This window comes from Acromyrmex echinatior, chromosome 6, assembly GCF_024713525.1.
Source record: "Acromyrmex echinatior isolate Ae372 chromosome 6, ASM2471352v2, whole genome shotgun sequence".
Classification (NCBI taxonomy): Eukaryota; Metazoa; Arthropoda; class Insecta; order Hymenoptera; family Formicidae; genus Acromyrmex; species Acromyrmex echinatior.
In genome coordinates, this window is record NC_141857.1 from 6,259,323 (window position 1) to 6,279,162 (window position 19,840).

Consider the following 19,840-nt stretch of genomic DNA (forward strand, 5'->3'; position numbering starts at 1 on the left):
TTTAGCCGCACTGTACTATTAATGGAATGAAATTTAAATAGGCGAGTTTATACGCTCCGTTCTAGCAATTACGCATTTTTTAATTCATCCCCAAAAGAATTTCGTTAATTAATTATGCAGTAACAGAGCGGCGTTTCTAAAATTATTTTTCTGTTTCGCATAATTGAAATGAACTTTGTTTGAAATTGAAGAGAGAGAGAGAGAGAGAGAGAGAGAGAGAGAGAGAATGCGAAAGAAAATGCGCACAAAATGCATAAAATATCACAGGGTACACAGCGAGAGATTAAACTCGCCCGTAAACGGAAGAAGGAATTATTACGACAAAGAAAAATTCGAAATGAAAAACAGAAGTACAACGAATAACCAGGACGGTGACCGACGCGAAACGGGAGAGAGAAAAAGAATCGCTTGGGCTACTACCGGATCGTAACTTTTTCGCCAGGATTATAAAATTAACGTCAAACATCGTCCTATTCCGCCACCCTTCCGTACTCTGCGAGGCCCCGCGCAAGTCTCCCCCGGAGGGCTGCAATAATCGTGAACGTCAAATTTAACGTTTGCGCTCGCCCGATGCAATCCATTAGATATTGCTCGTAAAGAGGCCTCGTATCTCGGCTGCGCATGCGAGTGTGTACACGTCCGCTGGAGCGCGAATAGCCTTTTTTTTCGAGCGGCCACTTTTAAAAGCACCCCCGCTTCCCAACACCCCCTCCCCCGATCGCCCGTCAGTCCGGGTGCTCTCGCCGGTAGCAATCAACGATCGCGACAGCTACGTAAAAATTTCCCAGTTTTCGAGAATCGCCCAGGCAATTTATATGGAACGCGCTGCCGAATCCGGTAGTAAAGCAATGCAAAATCATATTCGTGATGCAACCGAAATCTCACCGTCGCATCGTGCCGGTCATATTTTTCATAATAACGTTTCTGACTGATTCGGAAGAGATCGACGTCGGGGATGAGATTTTTATCCGTTTGTGACGTCAATGCAGCATTCTTCATGGATTTCTCGTTATTTGTGCCGACGGAAATTCGCAGTAGCGAATCGCTGCGTTCGTATATATGACATTTTCAAATATTGTTTTTTTATCGCCCCTCTCTCTCTCTCTCTCTCTCTCTCTCCCTCTCGTGCACTGACAGCGGTAGCATTTTATACGCATGCAAGCCAAACTGGACACTGCTCTCGTATGCATATCCAATTGTATTGCACAATTCAATCTCTCATACTCGTTAAGCGAATAATTTAAAAGCGCACATTATTTTTTAAAAAGACGCATTGTTTCAAGATTCGATATTCACGTTATTATATATCGTTCATATTTGGATTTGTCGGGTTTTCGATCGGCATGATCGCGCATTCGGGATTCACCTGAAAGCTTATCTCGGCTAATTCTGCACCCTCCTCGATTCGTTTGTCCATAAAGTCCGCGCGAGTTCTCGTCGAAAATCGCTCGTTCGAAGTCGTTACCGGATATAGACGGCGCAGCCGTATGACGTTGGTATATTGTGTCTGATATCTTAACGATACATCAGTACATCCCGATATCACGATTCGTCCAGAATGCAATCTACACGGATGCGTACAGCGCAAATAGCTGCGGTTGCAAGCCGTGTTCAAACAAACGGACTACGATAATACGAGTACTAAACACCGGATATATCGCTATATTATTACTCGTACTTACACGCGTATGGAGGTGCGTATTCCAGGAAGACAACAGAGGGGCAATTCCATTCATTTCTCTTATGCGCCTTTAGTAAATAATATAATTCATGAATGAGAAAGTCCACACTGAAAGAAATGATTGGCAGCTACAAATTAGATGGTAAAATATGGCATAACATTTTTAATTGACTGCAGCAGCCAATTTTTGGTTGCGTTAGCAGTATCTGCAATATCAGTACAGAATTTCTGTACTGATAGGCTAACGCAACCAAAAATTGGCTGTTGCAGCCAATTAAAAATGCTATGCCATATTCAGCCAAATTTTTTTTCAACGCATAAATGAGACAAAAAGTTATTATGATCATTCATTTATATTAAATATTTTAATTTGGTACAATATCATTGTACAATTAACATAAAGTTCTGTTAAAAATTGTTTTACGGTTTCATAATTTCATCTTTTCATTCTAAAATATTTTGCGTTACTGCGACGTCAATTATTGATCGTGAAATAATATGACGGAACCGAAACATAGCACAGCGCGATATAACGTGATATAACGAGTAACATTTCACGAGTAACACACACATAAACATTCACACAACAGGAAAACCCTCGAAATCGTAAAAGAACACCGAGGAGGGTAAAATCCTCCACCACCGCGTATTACTTAATCCAACCAACCTATGCATGCGCATACGTACGTGTTTACGCACACAAGTTATTTGCATTTACGAGCGGCAGACACTTTTTCACGGCCGACGGCATTACGTTTAATTCATAATAAACCAAGCAAAATCCACATTTTTAATTCCTTATCTCCAACGGGTCAGACGAGCAGCTACACGCTTTTTCGGGCAAGGGAATAAAGCGCATCGTTTCCGTCATGTCTACGACTTGAATGCATTTTTATTCTCTGGTTTAGAAAGCAGAAGAGAATCTCGCATTTGGACACAGGAAACGCAATACCGAAAGTAAAAAGCGCTCGTATCATCGATTTGTAATTATCAAAAGAAAACGAAGAAATCGTGATATTCCAAATGCTGATTTCTTTGGATTCCTTTTGCTATTATTTTCCCACAGTACGCAGATGGAAAATTCAGAAAACTTTTCCACGACATTCAAGAGAGATATATAATTGTGAGAGATGTATATTTCAGCAGAAATTATTTTCAGAGAAATACTCGGCGGATTAATAATAAAGTTGGATGATATCGTTCCGTGAATATGGGGTGGCGTACATCAATTTCCAGGATTTGACATGAAAACAAAAAAAAATCGAGAGGAACAGAAATTTCATATCATTAGTAGAGAAATATTTGAATTTAAATATTTGCGTCATGAAATAAACTCTTTTTTGAAAGAAAGAACAAAACATTAAGTCAATTAAACTGCTCTTTATAACCTTCTTGAAAAATGATCATCATGATCCGATGCGATGAGTATGCGAGCATAAAACGCGCGACTAACTGTAGCGCTCCATAAAAAGCGGTGCTTAATGTCAGTTTCATGCAGTCCGCGCTGCACAGCAATTTTCATGGAGAAGAGAGAGAAGGATAAATATATCGTTACTTGAAAAACGCGCCCAATTAATGGACATAATCCCGTTATACCAATTTCAATAAACGTCAAATCTTTTATCATTCGTCAATCGCGTGACGATGGCGCACTTCACTTTTCGTTTCTACCCATTTATTTTTTTAAAGAAAATACTTGCTCTCGCTTTAACAAAAACGCGCTGAACCGGAAACGAGACGCTGGCGCGGTGGATCCAATCGCAGACCCAACTTTATTCGCGTAACAGGATAAACAAGCTTGTAGATCAAACGGTAGTCATTCCAGGAGAATGTATGCGTTATGCATGGAGAAGAACTGTACACAGTATATTGGATCCCCAAAAGCTTGAGATAATAGGAAACGGAGAAAGAATAGAATAGAACAAATTCTTCAGTTTAGCGTTGAATCTGATCGACGCGTAGATCGTAGATTACTTTATAACATCGAGGATCAAACGTTCGAGTGAATATCGAAACTGTCGAGTGACCACGATGACCGAGGCTTTCGCCGCGACTCCGACCACCAAATGATTGTGATAGATAGAGGTAAATGGTGGGTTTCGCAAACGTGGGGTCACAGCGTGCAAAATACCGCGGACATCATGACCGCACCGGCTGGCAATACAGAGAGATCCTGGCCTAGGCTTGGATGTTATAACGCTGTTAACACCAGCGATCGCTTTCAATCCACGCAGTTCATCATCCCATATTGATTCCGCCGCGATGGGGGCGAGAACGACGGGAGATGAAAAGGACGCGATCAACCGCCATGCCGGATCATCGATTCATGTGGTTCGAGGTTGAGTGTGTACGATCGGTAAAATAAAATCTTTGTTATATTTTGTTAACATATGCAACATATTTTTAAAATATGCTGATCGTCAGAAAAAAAATGTTTTCCTGAAAGTCGACATCATCATTTCCATTGATATCGTTATCCACTTTGAAACATCGTTGCATCGCATTGTATTGCGTGCGTCATCCACAGCGGAAGCCATAGCGAGCCTAACGAGATCATCAGCGCGAGCTACAATGATAGTCATCATCATCATCATCATCATCGTTCTGCACGTGGATCCGATGGCCTACTCAACTGTGTCCCGAGGGCGTGGACGATGATGATTGCGCGGGGCTTGATTTATACTTTCATTCGGTTATACCATGCAGAAAAGATGAAAACATTAATTCTGTTTATTTCATCGGTTTCAAAGCCGCTTCTAACGAACGTCCGATAGAGTTAAGTTTCGTAAATAATAGATCGTGAAAGTGATAGTCGCAATTCGGTTGTTGTACACGACCATCTACCGTTCGTTATCTCATATTGACGATGACGAGAAGGAAAGAGAGAAAGAGAAAGTAAAGGGTGAGAGAATGAGATAATAAGGGAGGAAAAGAGAATGGCCGGGAGCTAATAAGCGTTCGTGAATCATCGGTACTGCAGCAGCGGGGTCATCGTATCGGGACACCGCGGTAATGATGATCATCGTCATCATCATCATCGTCGTCTCTGCGGCCAACAACCACTCATTTGCTTTTCAGCGAGGGACGCCGTGGCGTAAAAACCACGTGATTGCAACCGCTCGATTCGTCGAACAGGCGGACGTGGTGAAACCACATTTTCAGCGCCTTGCACAGCGGCTTGAATCTCTACACTGTCCCATTATAATTGAAATTATCGATAAATACTCAGATATGCAAAATTCATACGAAATCGCAAAATTATATTAATATTCTTACTATTGTACTATTATACATATTATTGTATAATAATGATAAAGAGATTTTATATTTCAACGAAATGTCAAAACATAATTTTTTCCAACAATGTCGCATAAGTTTTTGTAAGAAGAAAAAAGGATATACGTTAAATGCCCGCGAAGTGCACCGCTACGTCTCGTATAATTTTGTTTACGGTGCACAAAATTGCTCCGTACGCTGAGCAGTTTTCCGAAACAGCCCAGGGGACGAGAATCCCCGGTGCGGGCTAAACGGATTATTGAAATTCGAGTTAATTCGTTTACGTGTTTAAATGCGACAGCGAGCAAGCGCGTCATGCGATCGTATGCAGGGAGCGTCGGGCAAATCTTTTCCGGGCGTCGGCTTGCAAAAACAGCCAGTATACGTCCACGGTAATGGCGTTAGCGAGAATTTTAAAAAACACAGAGGAAAAAGAGAGCGAGGCCTACCCCGATAATACACCGTGAAAGTTCGCGAGGGTGAAATAGTGGGTGCCATTTCGAAAGCGGGGCGTGGACGGCCGTCGGGAAACCAGAAAAAATTCGACGCGAAAAATGCAGCGTCCACTAAACTGAAGAATTAAAGAAAAATTTGATCAAGAGTTCCGTAACGTTCGGACTGTATATTTCGTATGTAGCGACTTTTTAATAGTAGAACACAGATTTTTTAATAGAATACAATGTTACAACATAGCTCAATTTCGTAAATTCTTTTTAAATCACGCTTTCGACATAAATCCTATAACAATATTTTCAATATTTTATATTCCGAAATAAAAAGAATGACTATATTTCCTATGACATTCCCTTTGAAATGCACTCTAAAAGTAAATAAAAATATTTATTTACCTTACAATACTTATTTGTTTACAGAGAATCTGTTTCGACGTAACAACAAAAGTGTATTAAATCTCTGTATTCTCGCGAGCAAGGTAAGGGATTAATAGAATTCCTGTCGAAACGGTCAATTCTACGTTTGTTTCGGCTTTTCATTTTACAAAACGGAGTCGTGAACGTCGAAGCACTGGCGAAACGGCTAACGCGCGATTTCAAAGCATTGACGAGCGCGTTGAAAAATATGGAAAATCTCGAGTCCGAAAATTCCATCGAATAAAGGGGGGGAGGCAGGGTTAGCAATGGTGCTCAACGCTGGACGGTTTATAGCCATTGTGCTTTCGCCCATGGCGCAATCAAAGCGAGAATCGAATGGCGGTCCGAGTGAGCGCAATTTCACAGGGCATGAAACACTGACTTCATTATCCGGTTGTTAATCCTATGCCATAGACTCTTGTTCTCTCGCTTGCTCCATCTCCCGCTGCGATGTTAAATTCGAAATCGATGAGCTATTCACCTATGTAAAACTATAGTTCGTGGTGTTTGTTGGTTGAGGATAGTCCTCATAGCTTTATTGCTAAAGTCAACTTTCAACTAGTCAGTAAATATTTCGATTATGTATCAATAATACAAAAATGAAATAAATAATTATGCATAGATTATTTTTAGGAAATGTATAGGATTTATTTCTTTAAGGTAATTTCACAAAATGACACACATAATACTATGTATGAAATTTTGTGACGAGTAAAATAATGTTAGGTATCCTAAACTCAAAAATATTTTCATTTCGTTTAATCAAAAGTGTTGTATGGCTGCAGAATCAACTCGATACGACTGAACGTATCCTTCTGATTATTATCTATCCTCGATTATCTATCCTTACCGCCGCCTTAGGTTGCTGACCTGCGACGTGCGGAAAGGCCGGTTTATTATTTATCAGGCTATCGTATCCCATGACTAAGCTACCCGTATACACGCTTGTGAAAAATGCAAGTGTTGTTGCGCACAAACCCCGCGGCCATTACCGATTTACTCTCGAAGAGGAATGAAATGAGACAAATTCAGGAAATTCCGACTGGAAGTTCGACACTCTTTTCTTATTTCTTTTTACTTTCCCTACACTCCTCCCTGTTCTTTCACAGACCGACCGCGAAGTCCGCTGCACGCGAACGGCCATTGAAGCGTATTCCTTGAGAACGAAACGCATGTGACGTTGGCTCGTACGCGCGTTCGTGCGTACCTGGGTAAGAGGGCTGGTATGTAGGAAGTAATAAGCGGGGTGAATAGCGTATCCATAATGCACAACGCCCGTCCTCCCTCTCTATATTATGCGTTTCCCACCGTGAGCGCTCGACGCTACGATCTTTCGCTCCTTCCCTACTCGCGGTTCGGTATTACATCCCGACCTCTCCAACCATCGGCAACGCCAACCCTTTCTCATACGTATTGCGTAAGACTGCACTTACTCGCATTCATCGCAGCAGCCGGATTGACAGGGTCAATGCGCTCGGCTACGCGCGAATGTTGACACGTCGCCGCCTGGCGATTCGTTGTAGTATTCAATGACAATATTTACATCTACGCTTTGGTATCTGTACATTGACCCTGTCGTACATTGACCGATTTTTTTTCGTGACATTTGTCAATTGCAGCTGTAGGGAAATAAAAGAATACAAGCGCGCGCGCTTCTCTATTGTATGTTTTAAATGAAATATTTTAAATATTATAAAAAAATGCAAAAACTCCATCTCTTCTCGATTAATTGTAAAAGGGTATGTTTACTTTTGATAAAGGAAAAACGTCACAAAATCGAAAAGCGGAAACATAAAAGATGGAAGTATAAAATATTTCTTAGACGTTTGTCTATCCACTGTCTGCATATGTGAGACAATAAAAAATGATATAATATTAAAGAGTAAAGCCCAGGGAAGTATTTCAGACGACTGAACGAGCTTTCTCGGGGGCAACCCGCCGCTATTTGATCGCCATTAAATTATTCATTTCGCACACTCCTCTTCGTGTCCTCCTGAAATGTCAGGAAGGTTCAAAGCCCGACGGGCGTACGGTTACGAATAATAGAACATATAAATCGCATACCGGTTTTGCGAGCGCATCTGTATTGAATTTCCGGCCTGTGTCTATTTGTAATCGCGCGCGTACTGATGAAAGCTCATAAGAAGTAGTTAGAGAATCGTAGACGAGCGAAAAAGTCTGCGGCTCCGTTCAGGACGAGAAAAATTTAATCAGCGCGCCAACGTTATCGCACGATTATACATATAAATCACCGAGTACGGGACATACATCACCACATGACTCGGTGCCAGGCTTACATACGTCCTATATTCCCGAGAACACGGGGTGCGAATGAACGATGCTTCCAGAGTGGAGAAGACGGAAGAAGAGGAGGAAGAGAGGAGGAGCAGGAAAGGATGTATTTAACAGAGAAAGAGAGGCTCGCCCGCGGTGCGAATAAACGACATTTCGCGAGTGGAAGGAAACACAACGAAAGGAAGGAAGGGAAGACTGTTCGAATAGAGAAAGAGAGAGAAAGACAATCTAATACGCATGTGACTTCTTTCGCGTATAAGTGCGCGCTTCTCTCTTTCTCCCTTTCTCCCTCCGCGCTTTCATATTTTCATCTGGTCGTTCGCTACCGCCTACCCCTTTCCGTCGGAAAGGAGTCTCTGTAAAATCCTCTCATCTGAACGCTGCGTACGGTTCAGAGTCCGCGTAAGGATCCCCGTATGTGTTTCACCAGGTCAGGTCAACGACCCATGCGCCTGGCGGGAAGGGAGCGGAGGTGGAGGGTGAGGAAGAGTGGAAAAGGGGTGAACGAAGGGAGGGATGGCGGAACGCGGTCCTCCAGATATTGCGCCCTCCCGGTGAATGCACTCCTCTCCCTGTGCGCAATGCGACGTAAAAAAAAAAGAGAGAAAAAAGCGCGCGCGCTTCACCGCAGTTGGTGCGTCACGTGCGTGCGCGGAATCGCGCTCGTTGCTGGCTGCATTATTCAATGGTACATACGCTTCTGCCGGACCGAAGAAAACGGCATGACGCTTCCGTGCGCCGACACGATAGGTTAGGTGGCGAGAGGTAATTATTCTTTCCTTGAAATCTGAATGCAAGACGGGACGCGCAGAGTCCAACATCGTTACGGTAGTATTTATTTTAGCTCGTTTTCAACACGGTCACGTTATTTTACACATTAACAGCGGAACGAAGGCGGAACTCGTCCTGCTGCAAGATCTTCGCGAAAAATGTGGAAGTCAAATTGGATAATGAACGGCCCAGAGATGCAAACGCTGAGAACAAATTGTATTAGGGAAAAAAAGTGGGAAAGAAAATATATCTATATAAATATTTCGTATCTTCATCTCGGCGTATTAATATCTCATTATTTAATCACGATTATAATCGTTTCAATCGTTTTCACAGACGTGAAGTCCTCGATAAATCTGCCCCAGCTTAAGTGAATGTTATCAATCACACACACAAACACCGATTTTAATTCAAACCCTCTGAGAAACAGACAGGTGCATCTACTGATATCATCATCATATACACATGATGAAATAGAGATATCACAGAAACTCGAGTTCTGTTCTCCACAAATATCATATACGAAATTCGCATACCATACATTATTTTAGGCATTAATAAATTTTATCAATGAACGCATGAAATTTTTTATCACATAATATTTCTTTCGATCGATTTATTTCAAAATAAGTTATGCGCGGAAAAAAAATAACAGTTGAGAGTTCAATATCATCATATCCTAATCTCTCGAATTGAGATTATTTCTCCGACTAGATGACTAATCGTCAGCGAATGAGTGCGTACACGTGTATGAGGGTGTGTTGCGAGTGAGCCGACCAAGGTCCTTTTCATCCCTCCAAAGCGGCCGGATTGAACGGCGGAACGGCGCTTTTCGAAATCGGGACGCATCGAGCGAGAACTCTCTCCAGAGCGACATGAAAAGCAGAGCACGGTCAAAGGAAAAGAGGCAGAGTGGATTGGGTGGAAATACGACGGAGTGGGATCCGGTTTGAAGGCGTGGCGTGGGCGCCTGTGGGTGCCACCGACGAATCGCTTCTCGAATCGACTACATTCGCTTTCGTTCTGACTCACATTTCAAGCTTCCCACCGCGATGGCCCTTCGGGATATGACACGACGGCGATCCCGGCCGTCGCGAAAGAGGAAACACGTCTATCTAATATTCAGCATATGTATCCACCGCTTCTACATGATTGGTACTGAATGAAGAACACCTTTTGATGGAATGCAATATGCGAGATACAACGAGTAGTACATCTGGTAGATTCGATTCGAATTCTACGTTATTACGAATACGCGATATCGAGAACGACTGCGTGTTTCCAAGCTTTAATATTGTTGGCCAATACGCGTACAAGGATAACTGCATAAAAAAGCTGAAATGGAAATATCTGGATAATTGTGAATTAATTGCATGCCTTACGTTAAAAGGAATATCTAATAATTTTTTAGTACGGACAGACGAGACGACGCTTATATGACTCAAAATATACGGATAATTGGAATTCCTGATACACGTCGTGCTGATCGACGGCAACATAATGCAGAGAAAGCGAAATGTGCGAGTGTGGAATTGCGGGGTTCCATTAGCGAGCGTTTTATTTACTACCCTAATACGCGATAATCACGCATGTATGCGTCAAACTGAAATGATTATGTAAGTCCATGTACTGAAAGCACATTAATGCATTTACGTCGAAAAATATAAAACGAAATCTCTGACAAAAGAAAAAAAAACAGCTTTTCGCAGAATATTCGAGAATATTTTCGGAAGGTAATTAACAGCTTTAAATGTTCCTATGCGAAAAACTAGGATTATCGTATAAAAATAGACTAGACGACGCTAATTATTACATGTTCATACTTACATAACAAGCGTAAGCAATCTCATTAAGATTAGAATATCGATGGTTATTAAAATGAATGCGCATAATAAAAACTCATGTACATTTAATCCGTTGGGATTAATGCAAGAACCGGTTATTATCGCAATATCCGCTATTTCATCGAGAATAATTCTCAAACCACGGTGAGCTCGTCGACGACATCTTTCACGACGTGACGAGCAATAAATCGACGTGGAAAAAAAAGAAATGCTTTAGTAGGTTGATACGAAGCTGGTGAACCGGTTTCGGGCTGCATTTAATGCAGATGTGCCAGGACCCCCTACGAAATCTTGTAATGAAACGATTTAGACGCGGAATCTGCACCTAAATCGAGCGCCGACGAGCTTTCTTTCGCGACCGGTAGAAATAAAGACTGATCCTCTCGTCCAAAAGAACGTCACGAGTCTTTTCAAGTTCGTGCAGCGACATTGTTGACAGCTCTGTACAATCATAAGGGAAAGGTAATATCACACAACCCCCTAGACTTCAGCTGCCGACTCTTGTCTCGTAATGGCTAGCTAAGATATCACCTCGCGTACAAACTAGGAATAAATTTAATGGTCACCAGTGGACGTTAGATAAAGTAACAAGTCTAATTTAGCGCACTTGTCATTCGAATTAATTCTGATCTGTTCCAATTTACTATACGATCGTATCATTATATTTGACATCAATATGATTAAAAAGCTTTAAAAAATAAAAAATAACAAAAATTTCACGGAAAACATCTTACATTAATAAATAACGTCATAAAATACTGGGGGGAAAAAAAGTTTTTAAATAAAACATTAATTATAGTTTGGATCGCGAATATATTCAAACAGACCAGCAGGATTAAATAAATCAAACAATTTTTCAAATTTTATTAAAACTCCGATAATCAATTAATCTCATATCTTATAATCTTATTATAATAAATTAAGTTCATCAAAAGGAAATAATATAAAATAAAAGACAACCAGCGGAATTTTCAAAATTACAGTATCGCCTAATTCAATTCTGTCATATCCAAAAGTTTTGTCGAGTATTCGCAAAGAAGGACGAAACGATCGTTTGCGTTTCTGCCGGCGTGACAAATCGCGATCCGCGGAATCGTTTTGCGGCGACGACGTAACTATTCCATTAAAATTCGCAGCGGTGGCGGCGGCGAACGATAACGACGTCGGAAATATAGCCAGGCCGCACTCCGTCGTCGTCGTCGTCGTCGTCGGCGATGGCGCCGACTAAGCGCACGCGAAAGTTTCGTCCGTCGCGATGCGCGACGTGACACGTCGCACTCCGTCGCGACGTTGCTTCAACCGTCGGCGAGAACGGCAAGATTATATGCGGAATCCGTACCTCGACGATAAACGGGTTTCTATAGGCTCGTGCGAAATACCGGGTGGCTTGACAAGAGCAATTTATCATGCTCGATCTGTATTTGCATACGTCGTCGGAGAGAGCCCCGTCGCTCATGCCCGCCGCGACATCACATAGTCGAGTGCCTTTTGAAATTTGCGTGTTTGCGAATACGAGGCTGCACTCTCTATCTCTCTCGTTCTCTTTCATTCCCGTTCCTCCCGCCTTTTCCGCTTGTCCCACCTTTGGTACACACACGACGACATCGCCCTCTGAACTCGACGAACCAACCCTCCCTCTTTCTCTCGCTCCGCAGCTCATCGCTTCAAACGTTCCCGACGAATGCCTATGCGAGCTTCTGTTCGAGACAAACGATGCGCGAGATATGAATTCGTGCGCGGGACTTAACTGATCGTTTCGAGGGACTCGCCGATCTGTCGCGTTGGCAATCGCGGGGCTCCGGTTGCCGGACGCTGAAAGAGGTCCATCTATCTATATTCTATAGCGTCCGTCTGTGGTGCTGAGAGAACGTCCGACGACCCGTAAATTCAGTTACGCGTAGGTGCCGTATTTGATTCTCATCAGACGCGTTTAGCCGTCCCTCATTCGCACGGGTGAAGCGATGAACGAGCGATGAACCAATTTGGAAAACGATGAACAGACAGGCTAACTTGGGTAGATCATATCAGGACTATATTTCACATTTCCGTTTACACCCGAGAGATCTTAAGCCCCTTCTACCTTCTGGCCTACGACCAGAACGTCCAGTTTTCTCTCGGTCCAGAATGTACAAGAGCTCGAAGCTTCAGTGGTCACGCCTCTTTCCAAACGGCCGCCAGGCGCAATCCTCGATACAGATAAGTCATGTCCGTCATTTTTCAACACTCGTGTGTGATTCTCTTAGGCTCCTTCCCCCCAGACTTCCCTCTTTCAACGGTCACACCGGCAATATCGGACGGGCGAACGCGCACGGTGACGATTTCTCATCGGACTTTTCCAGCGGCGCGAGTTTTATCTCGCGCTTCCACCCTTAATTTGATTAATCGACGAGGATCTTGACCCTCCACGCCGGCATTAATCACCGTCCGGTCGTATGCATACATGGCCGCGGCATTAGGAGCGCCACGCCGTGTCGGGAGACGCGGACGATCTCGCCATTTGTTAGAACCGCTTGTTTAGAGAGAAGCTTTACACACTCGACCGGCTCTTCCGCCTCGGTGCGCGGATATTAATGGTGGATTAATTCGGCGGAGGTACGTCCTCGATGTTACGTGAGAGACTCGTACAAGTTGGGCTCGCGATGTCTCCCGTCACCTGCCCGCGATCTTTTCTGTTGTCATGTCCAGTGAGGGGAAGATCAATATTTTTTTGAAATTGAAATTACAATAATTACATTTTACTTTCTTCCTCTTAAGGGGTCCTTCTATTTTATAAGAAAATATGATCAATCGAAAAGAACATGAAAATCTTAAGGTGGAAATTTGAAATGTTTATCCAAATAGTAAAGCAAACAGTTCAGGTTTTCATCATGGAATCATGATGCATTACGAAATTATATTTTTGTATTAAAGAAAAGGACGAGAAAGAAAGAGAAATTTTATCATGTTGATAAACACATCTTTCTTAAAATTACATAGGCAATCCAATAACACTTGTATGATTTTTAATGGAAATACGAATTCGCTTTTACTTTTTTTTTACGTATTTATTTTTATTTTTTACAGTAGAAATGAATAAATAAAACGCATATTGTTAACGTTATAATGTGGTTTAACTTATAATGTAATTTATTATATTTTGATTTGCATCGAAACGATTTTATACGATCCGTTTTATATTAATGCATACAGTGATGTCAGTGCAATACGTCCTGCAAGAGCAGCAGGCGGGCAAAAACGGCCGATTAGAAAAGACTCACTCACTATTGCGAGACGCTAAACGTTCGCCCTGATTTCGAGTCGGTGGCAAACCCCTGCTGCTGGAGGGTCGCAGGTCTTGATTTACTAGCTGTTTATACCCTTTCCAACCCCTGGGGCCTGCATTATAACCGTATTTATACTAATAGCCTCGCCCAGAGTTGCGCTAGGTTCACGCAGGTCTAGGTGTGATTTACTGACAATGTTGTCGCTATTAAACGCGATGGTAAGAAAAATAAAAAAGCAACACAATAGCGTATGTACGCGGACTAAAAGGTGGCGGACAATAACGTTCGGCTATTACCTGTCAGCCACGTAAGATTATGACTTCCGTCTCAAAGAACATCGAAAGGAGAAGAAGCTTTTGGAAGTGTCGAAATACAGATTCGAAAGCAGCTAGGTGTTGACAGAAATTAAATTACGTCCGTTTAAATATCGTATATCACTGTCCGTAGAAAAAGAAACACTCGCAATCATCTAGGCAATAAACGTAAAGCGAGACTAATCCATATAAAAATATTTTTATGATTCTTCTTCAATACGCACGACGTAAAATCGACTTAAAATCGACCCTCATTTATCTCATTCAAATAATATCTGTGTCGTGCATAATTACAAATTAATTTACGATTGAAACTGTTGAGCGGCGTAGAAAATATACTCTTCTTTAATAAATTCACGACGCCTTGTCAACAAGACGCGCGGTGAAAGATTAAGCTATTCCTCTACAGAATTCCTCGATAAATCAGAAAGTTCTACATGTCATCATAGATATAGAGAGAATGGTCGAGCGATACGAGTGGATGGAAGGAAGGAAGGAAGGAAGGAGGAAGGAGAAGCCGTAGCGTAGGCATGGCTCCAGTAACAGGATGTAATTATGATCGGTGAGATACGTCACGCATAACCCCCGTATTGACGTCCACAAATCACGCTGCACGGCCGGCCATGCGGTATCTCGCGCCACTCGGGGGACTACGATCCTCAAACTCAGACGGCCTAACGCGACACTAAATCCAGAATTATGTACGCCGCTGCGCGTGTAGACATCGACGTGGACGCGCGGGATCTCCCGAGGATTCGCCGTGTCAAACGTGGGAAATGTGACGCTCGCGAAATTAGCACTTAAGGCGCGCTCGTGAGATACCATCACCTGCCCGACAAGACTGGAGTATGCGATAGTGCAGGGTGCAGCACGTGCACGCAAACTGTACAACTATTTACCTTCCAACTTTCAAGATATTAGCATGCAAGACGCAACCCTTTACATAGCATTGTTTTATGCTACTTGTGCCGTTGTAGATAAATACATAGGAAATTGTGGAATAATAATAGGATATACGCATGCATAGATGATTAGATATACATATTTAATATTTTGTTACAATAAATGAAATAAGAATGAATTTTTTTGAATTAACAGCAGCTTATTCATCAAAATTGTAGTTTCGAAATTAGGCTGTTTTCGACTTCCTATAAGATTGATAAAAATAATTGTAAAAGAATAATAAGTTTATCATGCAATTAATAGATGTTATTGCAGAATAGTATTTCACCATCTTGGTACCACAATTGGGTATAAAACCTTGCATAGCAACTATCATTATGAATGTAATATGTCCCTGTTTTAATAAAAGCAATATTTAATATCAATACGTGTATGTATCGAGAAATTATGTAGATTTAGGACTTACCATTTGTAAAGTAGTAATAGACTTCTTGATTGGAAGAAGTATTCGTTGCATGTTCGATCCAAAAGTGCTCAGAAAGTAATAGGAATACATTACAACATGTACAGAACAATTGAGCGATATCGAAATTATGAGAAAACTATGACTGAAGTAACTAAGTACCAACCAAAGGTAGATAAATGTGGTAACATGATGGTATGTGTGTAAAAATGAGACCTGGTGATTTTTCTTCCTCAAAACAAACATTACAGTTTCGATGAGATCGAACAATTTAAGCATTAGTACCCACCATGTTGTTTCAAGCACCTGTAATAAAAAATTTTAATCTATTTAAATATAATACGAAGAAGAACTATCAGCCAGCCTATCACGGTCAAAGTTAGATGTTTTGAATAATACAATATACATATATTCATATTAAATAATTTTTATTTCAGATAAGATTGAGCGCCGATAACTTTCGGACTTTCAACATAATCAATCTGAAACGCTTCTAATCTCCCTCTAAATTAAATTAGAAAAACTGTAAAGAATTTATTATGAAAAATATTACAGTTTTTAAACTTTGATAGAGTTTTTCTTCATATTTGATGTATTCACATATACTTATATATTTCAAGATCTTAATGAATGATTAGTAATGTATGAATGGTGTCGATTTCTATTGGCATTTTGTTCGTCTCAATGTTTGCCAAGTCATTTACTCTCCATATTTACTCTCCAAATATATATGTTTAATTTATCAATGTTTGTACGTATGTCGCATGAGTAATTAAAATGTACTTACTAATTTAATCAGCGAAGTCGCCTATATATCGTACCTCTTAATGTACAAAATTGTAATAAAAGTACTGAAGAGATCAGAATATGTCTGTACTTACATTAAACTTTGGTTCATTGGCAATAAAACAAAAGGATATTTTTACGAAAATAAACATTAAATTAGATTTAAAAAAAGTAGATTTCGATACGATTTGGAGACCGGGTCGTTTATTTGTATCATCTGATTCCTAAATCGTACTTTTAATATAGCAAACAAGCTGACATTGCTTATTGTCATTTTGACATTAAAATAGCATCTTCAACATCAAAATGGTAATATATGGCAAATAACGTTAGTTTGTTTACTGGGTTTACATAAACAAAATTAATTTTAAAACTCATTTATTAATAAATTTATTTTTAATTTCAAACTGAGTACACATATTTAAGTACATATAATAAAAACTTTTCTATTATAAAAACAGAAATTAGATTCTGTATTTTTTAAACTCATTTAAGAAAACAAAGTAAAAAGCAATACTTAAATTGATTCAAGCTATCATTGCATTATATTTCAGAATATTAAAAGATATTTTGAAAGAATAAATTTTGGAAATAAAATTAATTATCGATTTTTTCGTTACAATAGAAAAGATTCAATAGAAAGACTCAATAGAAAGATTCAATAGAAAAATTTAATAGAAAGTATAAAGTCAATAGTTGATAAGTAATTACTTTGTGAGCGCTTATTTAAATAGTTTTAGCAAATGTTAGGATTGTCACTACAGGTTTCGTGCAATCACTTAGAGCATCTGAATCCACTGTAGGTCCTTTTTTATCGTAATAGTAACCTCCACATATTGCTCGCGTCATTTGCGAAAATCGTACTGATACAATATAAAGACCAGCGACAAGTATGATTTACCCAACTCCCTCTATTTTTATAAATTTGCAAATAGCAATATAACTTACAAATATTTTGCTAATTTGATGCTATACTCGAAAAGAGTTTAAATACAATATCAATTATAACCATGAAGAACACTATAATTAAATTACCCACTTTGTACTGATAACACTTTAAGTAAATTGTACCAAACTTATATCAGACACCGAACAAAATCAATTTTGAATGTCACTCATAAACAGATGACTCGAAGACAAAAAAAAATGATAGTTCTTAACCCATATTACCAGCGTCACATCAGTGTTATATCTTTATCTTTAAAAAAAAATGTTTCATTTAGAAAATACAATGGAGGTACGATATAACCGTCAGTACGATTTAGCCAACTCTACCCTACATTTAGACTGTTTCTTATTTTTGGCGATTTAAAAGTTAAATATATACCTTTTCACTATAATTGCCGCAAAGTTCATCGAGTGACCCGCAAAATCTCCATATAACAGTAAGTGGTCTACCATATGTCATGTAATTAAACGTTATCCAAGCATTTGAAATAATTTGAAAAAGATTGTAACACTGCATAAATATTTTCAACGAGTACGGTTGTCTGTTTTTCATGAATTGCGGACCAGCAATGTAGACGATATAAAGATAAACTATGGATATAAAAAATACTGGCATCGGCGCAGATATAAATAACCATTTTGTCTTTTGTGTATCTGTGAAATCTATATAATAGAAGTTAACATAATTTTGAGAAAAAATATTTTGTAATATCACTTTTACAAAAAGTTTAAAAATTTAAAATTTCTTCGATACATATATTAGGTGTTGGAATTAATTCGTAGCGTTTTTAAATGAAAGAATGTTATTTATTTCACATGAGCATTAAAAAATACATTAATGAAAGTACTTCCCATCACTTGTAAAACGCTACGAATTAATTCCAACACCTAATATATATATATATATATTTAGAACTTACTTGCCGTTTCTGAAATATAATTAGTTTCCAACTGAGCCATATTTTGCTTCGACGAACGTGTTTCTCTTACATATGCTCGAATAAAACTAAGCGATAATAAAGAAAAACCGCAACTTTAAAACTCTGTTTTTACATATTCATATACACATAATTTGTTTCATAACACGATGTACAAAAAGCATTTTAGAATATTTTTTCCAAATAATTACCATGATTATAGACTATTGCTTGTATGAAATGCAGCAACAGAACAAAGTTCATAAAATATATTATTAATAATTATTAGTATTTAAAAATATACGTTTCCATTTTACAAAAATATATAATAAATTTATCGTCATTAATATTAATATTTAAAATTAAGCGGTAACAAAAAAAAAACTACAATTTTAAAACGTTTTTACATATTCATGTACACATCATTTGTTTCGTAATACGATGTACAAAAAGTATTTCAGGATTTTTTTTATTCCAAACGATTATGATGATTATAGACTACTTGCCATGTACACGAAGTGCAACAACTAAATAAGATTGTTTATAAATTATAATATTATAATATATTAATTCTTGAAAATATAAGTTTCCATTTTACAAAAATATAAATTTATTATCATTAATATTAATATTTAATAAAGTTCATACAACATATTCAAATATGTTTGAATATACTAATAATATAAGAGATACTATTACATAAATTTAATTAACCGTTTGAACACACACACACACACACACACACACACACACACACACACAAATTAAAAATATTTTAAAATTAAGTGTTGTATTAATATAAAAAGAATATACGTTTTTTATTCTTAAGAATTTGTTACATCAATACAGAAAGAATTATATTTATGCAAATAATAGTTTCTTATATTACATAAAAACTATTATACATTTACGTAAATATATTATGGTGATAAAAAATGTCATGAATATGTCCTGATTCACAGACTTTATACAACACAAAATAAAATATTGAAATATTCAAATAAAAAAGGAGATTTAAATTAAAAATCTTTAATTTTTCGTATTATTTATATTATAGTAGATTGTGAATAATTCATGCTTGGTATTTAATCAAGCAAATATTAGAACAAATCTTGGTCTTCTTTGCACTTCATACATGATTTTCCCTTTCGCTTCATTGCGCAACACTATCCAGAATTTGATTTATCCGTTCGCAGACGCGAGCAGTTGAGTCGTCGCGAATAATTACATTCGCGTGATGCGTCGGTGTGTCTCGCGAATGTGTCTCGCTGACCATAGGCGCCACGGAGCATCCGGAGGCTGCCCAGGACTTCCGCCTCGCCGGATGTACTCGTCCCTCTATCCTCTTCATTCATCCCCTACTCCAGGTCCCTTTAAACTCCCTTCGATAATGCTGCGTTCCTATGTGGCCCCGGCCATTAACTACGATATAGCGGACGATCACGTGACGTAACCATGGGTAACATCAAAGCCAAAGGCATAGTTGCACCCTAGGGACGGCCTATGACGT

General features: G+C 39.3%; 1 protein-coding gene across 3 annotated transcripts; it reads right to left on the reverse strand.

Moving 5' to 3' along the window:
* Positions 1-15,339: 15,339 nt before the first annotated feature.
* LOC105154038 (very long chain fatty acid elongase 5) lies at positions 15,340-18,450 on the reverse strand. Of its 3 annotated transcripts, none has more exons than XM_011069284.2 (4): positions 18,334-18,450; positions 17,793-18,067; positions 15,683-15,985; positions 15,340-15,610 (listed from the first exon to the last, which is right to left on the reverse strand). In XM_011069284.2, exons 1-4 carry the CDS (start codon positions 18,371-18,373, stop codon positions 15,443-15,445), a joined length of 786 nt encoding a protein of 261 aa, XP_011067586.1. In that variant the 5' UTR covers positions 18,374-18,450; the 3' UTR covers positions 15,340-15,442. The 3 variants fall into 3 exon arrangements, with proteins under 3 accessions (XP_011067586.1, XP_011067585.1, XP_087263263.1); XM_011069283.2 differs by having other exon boundaries at positions 17,793-18,076; positions 18,334-18,449; XM_087407137.1 differs by having other exon boundaries at positions 17,793-18,076; positions 18,338-18,439.
* Between the last annotated feature and the right edge of the window lie 1,390 nt (positions 18,451-19,840).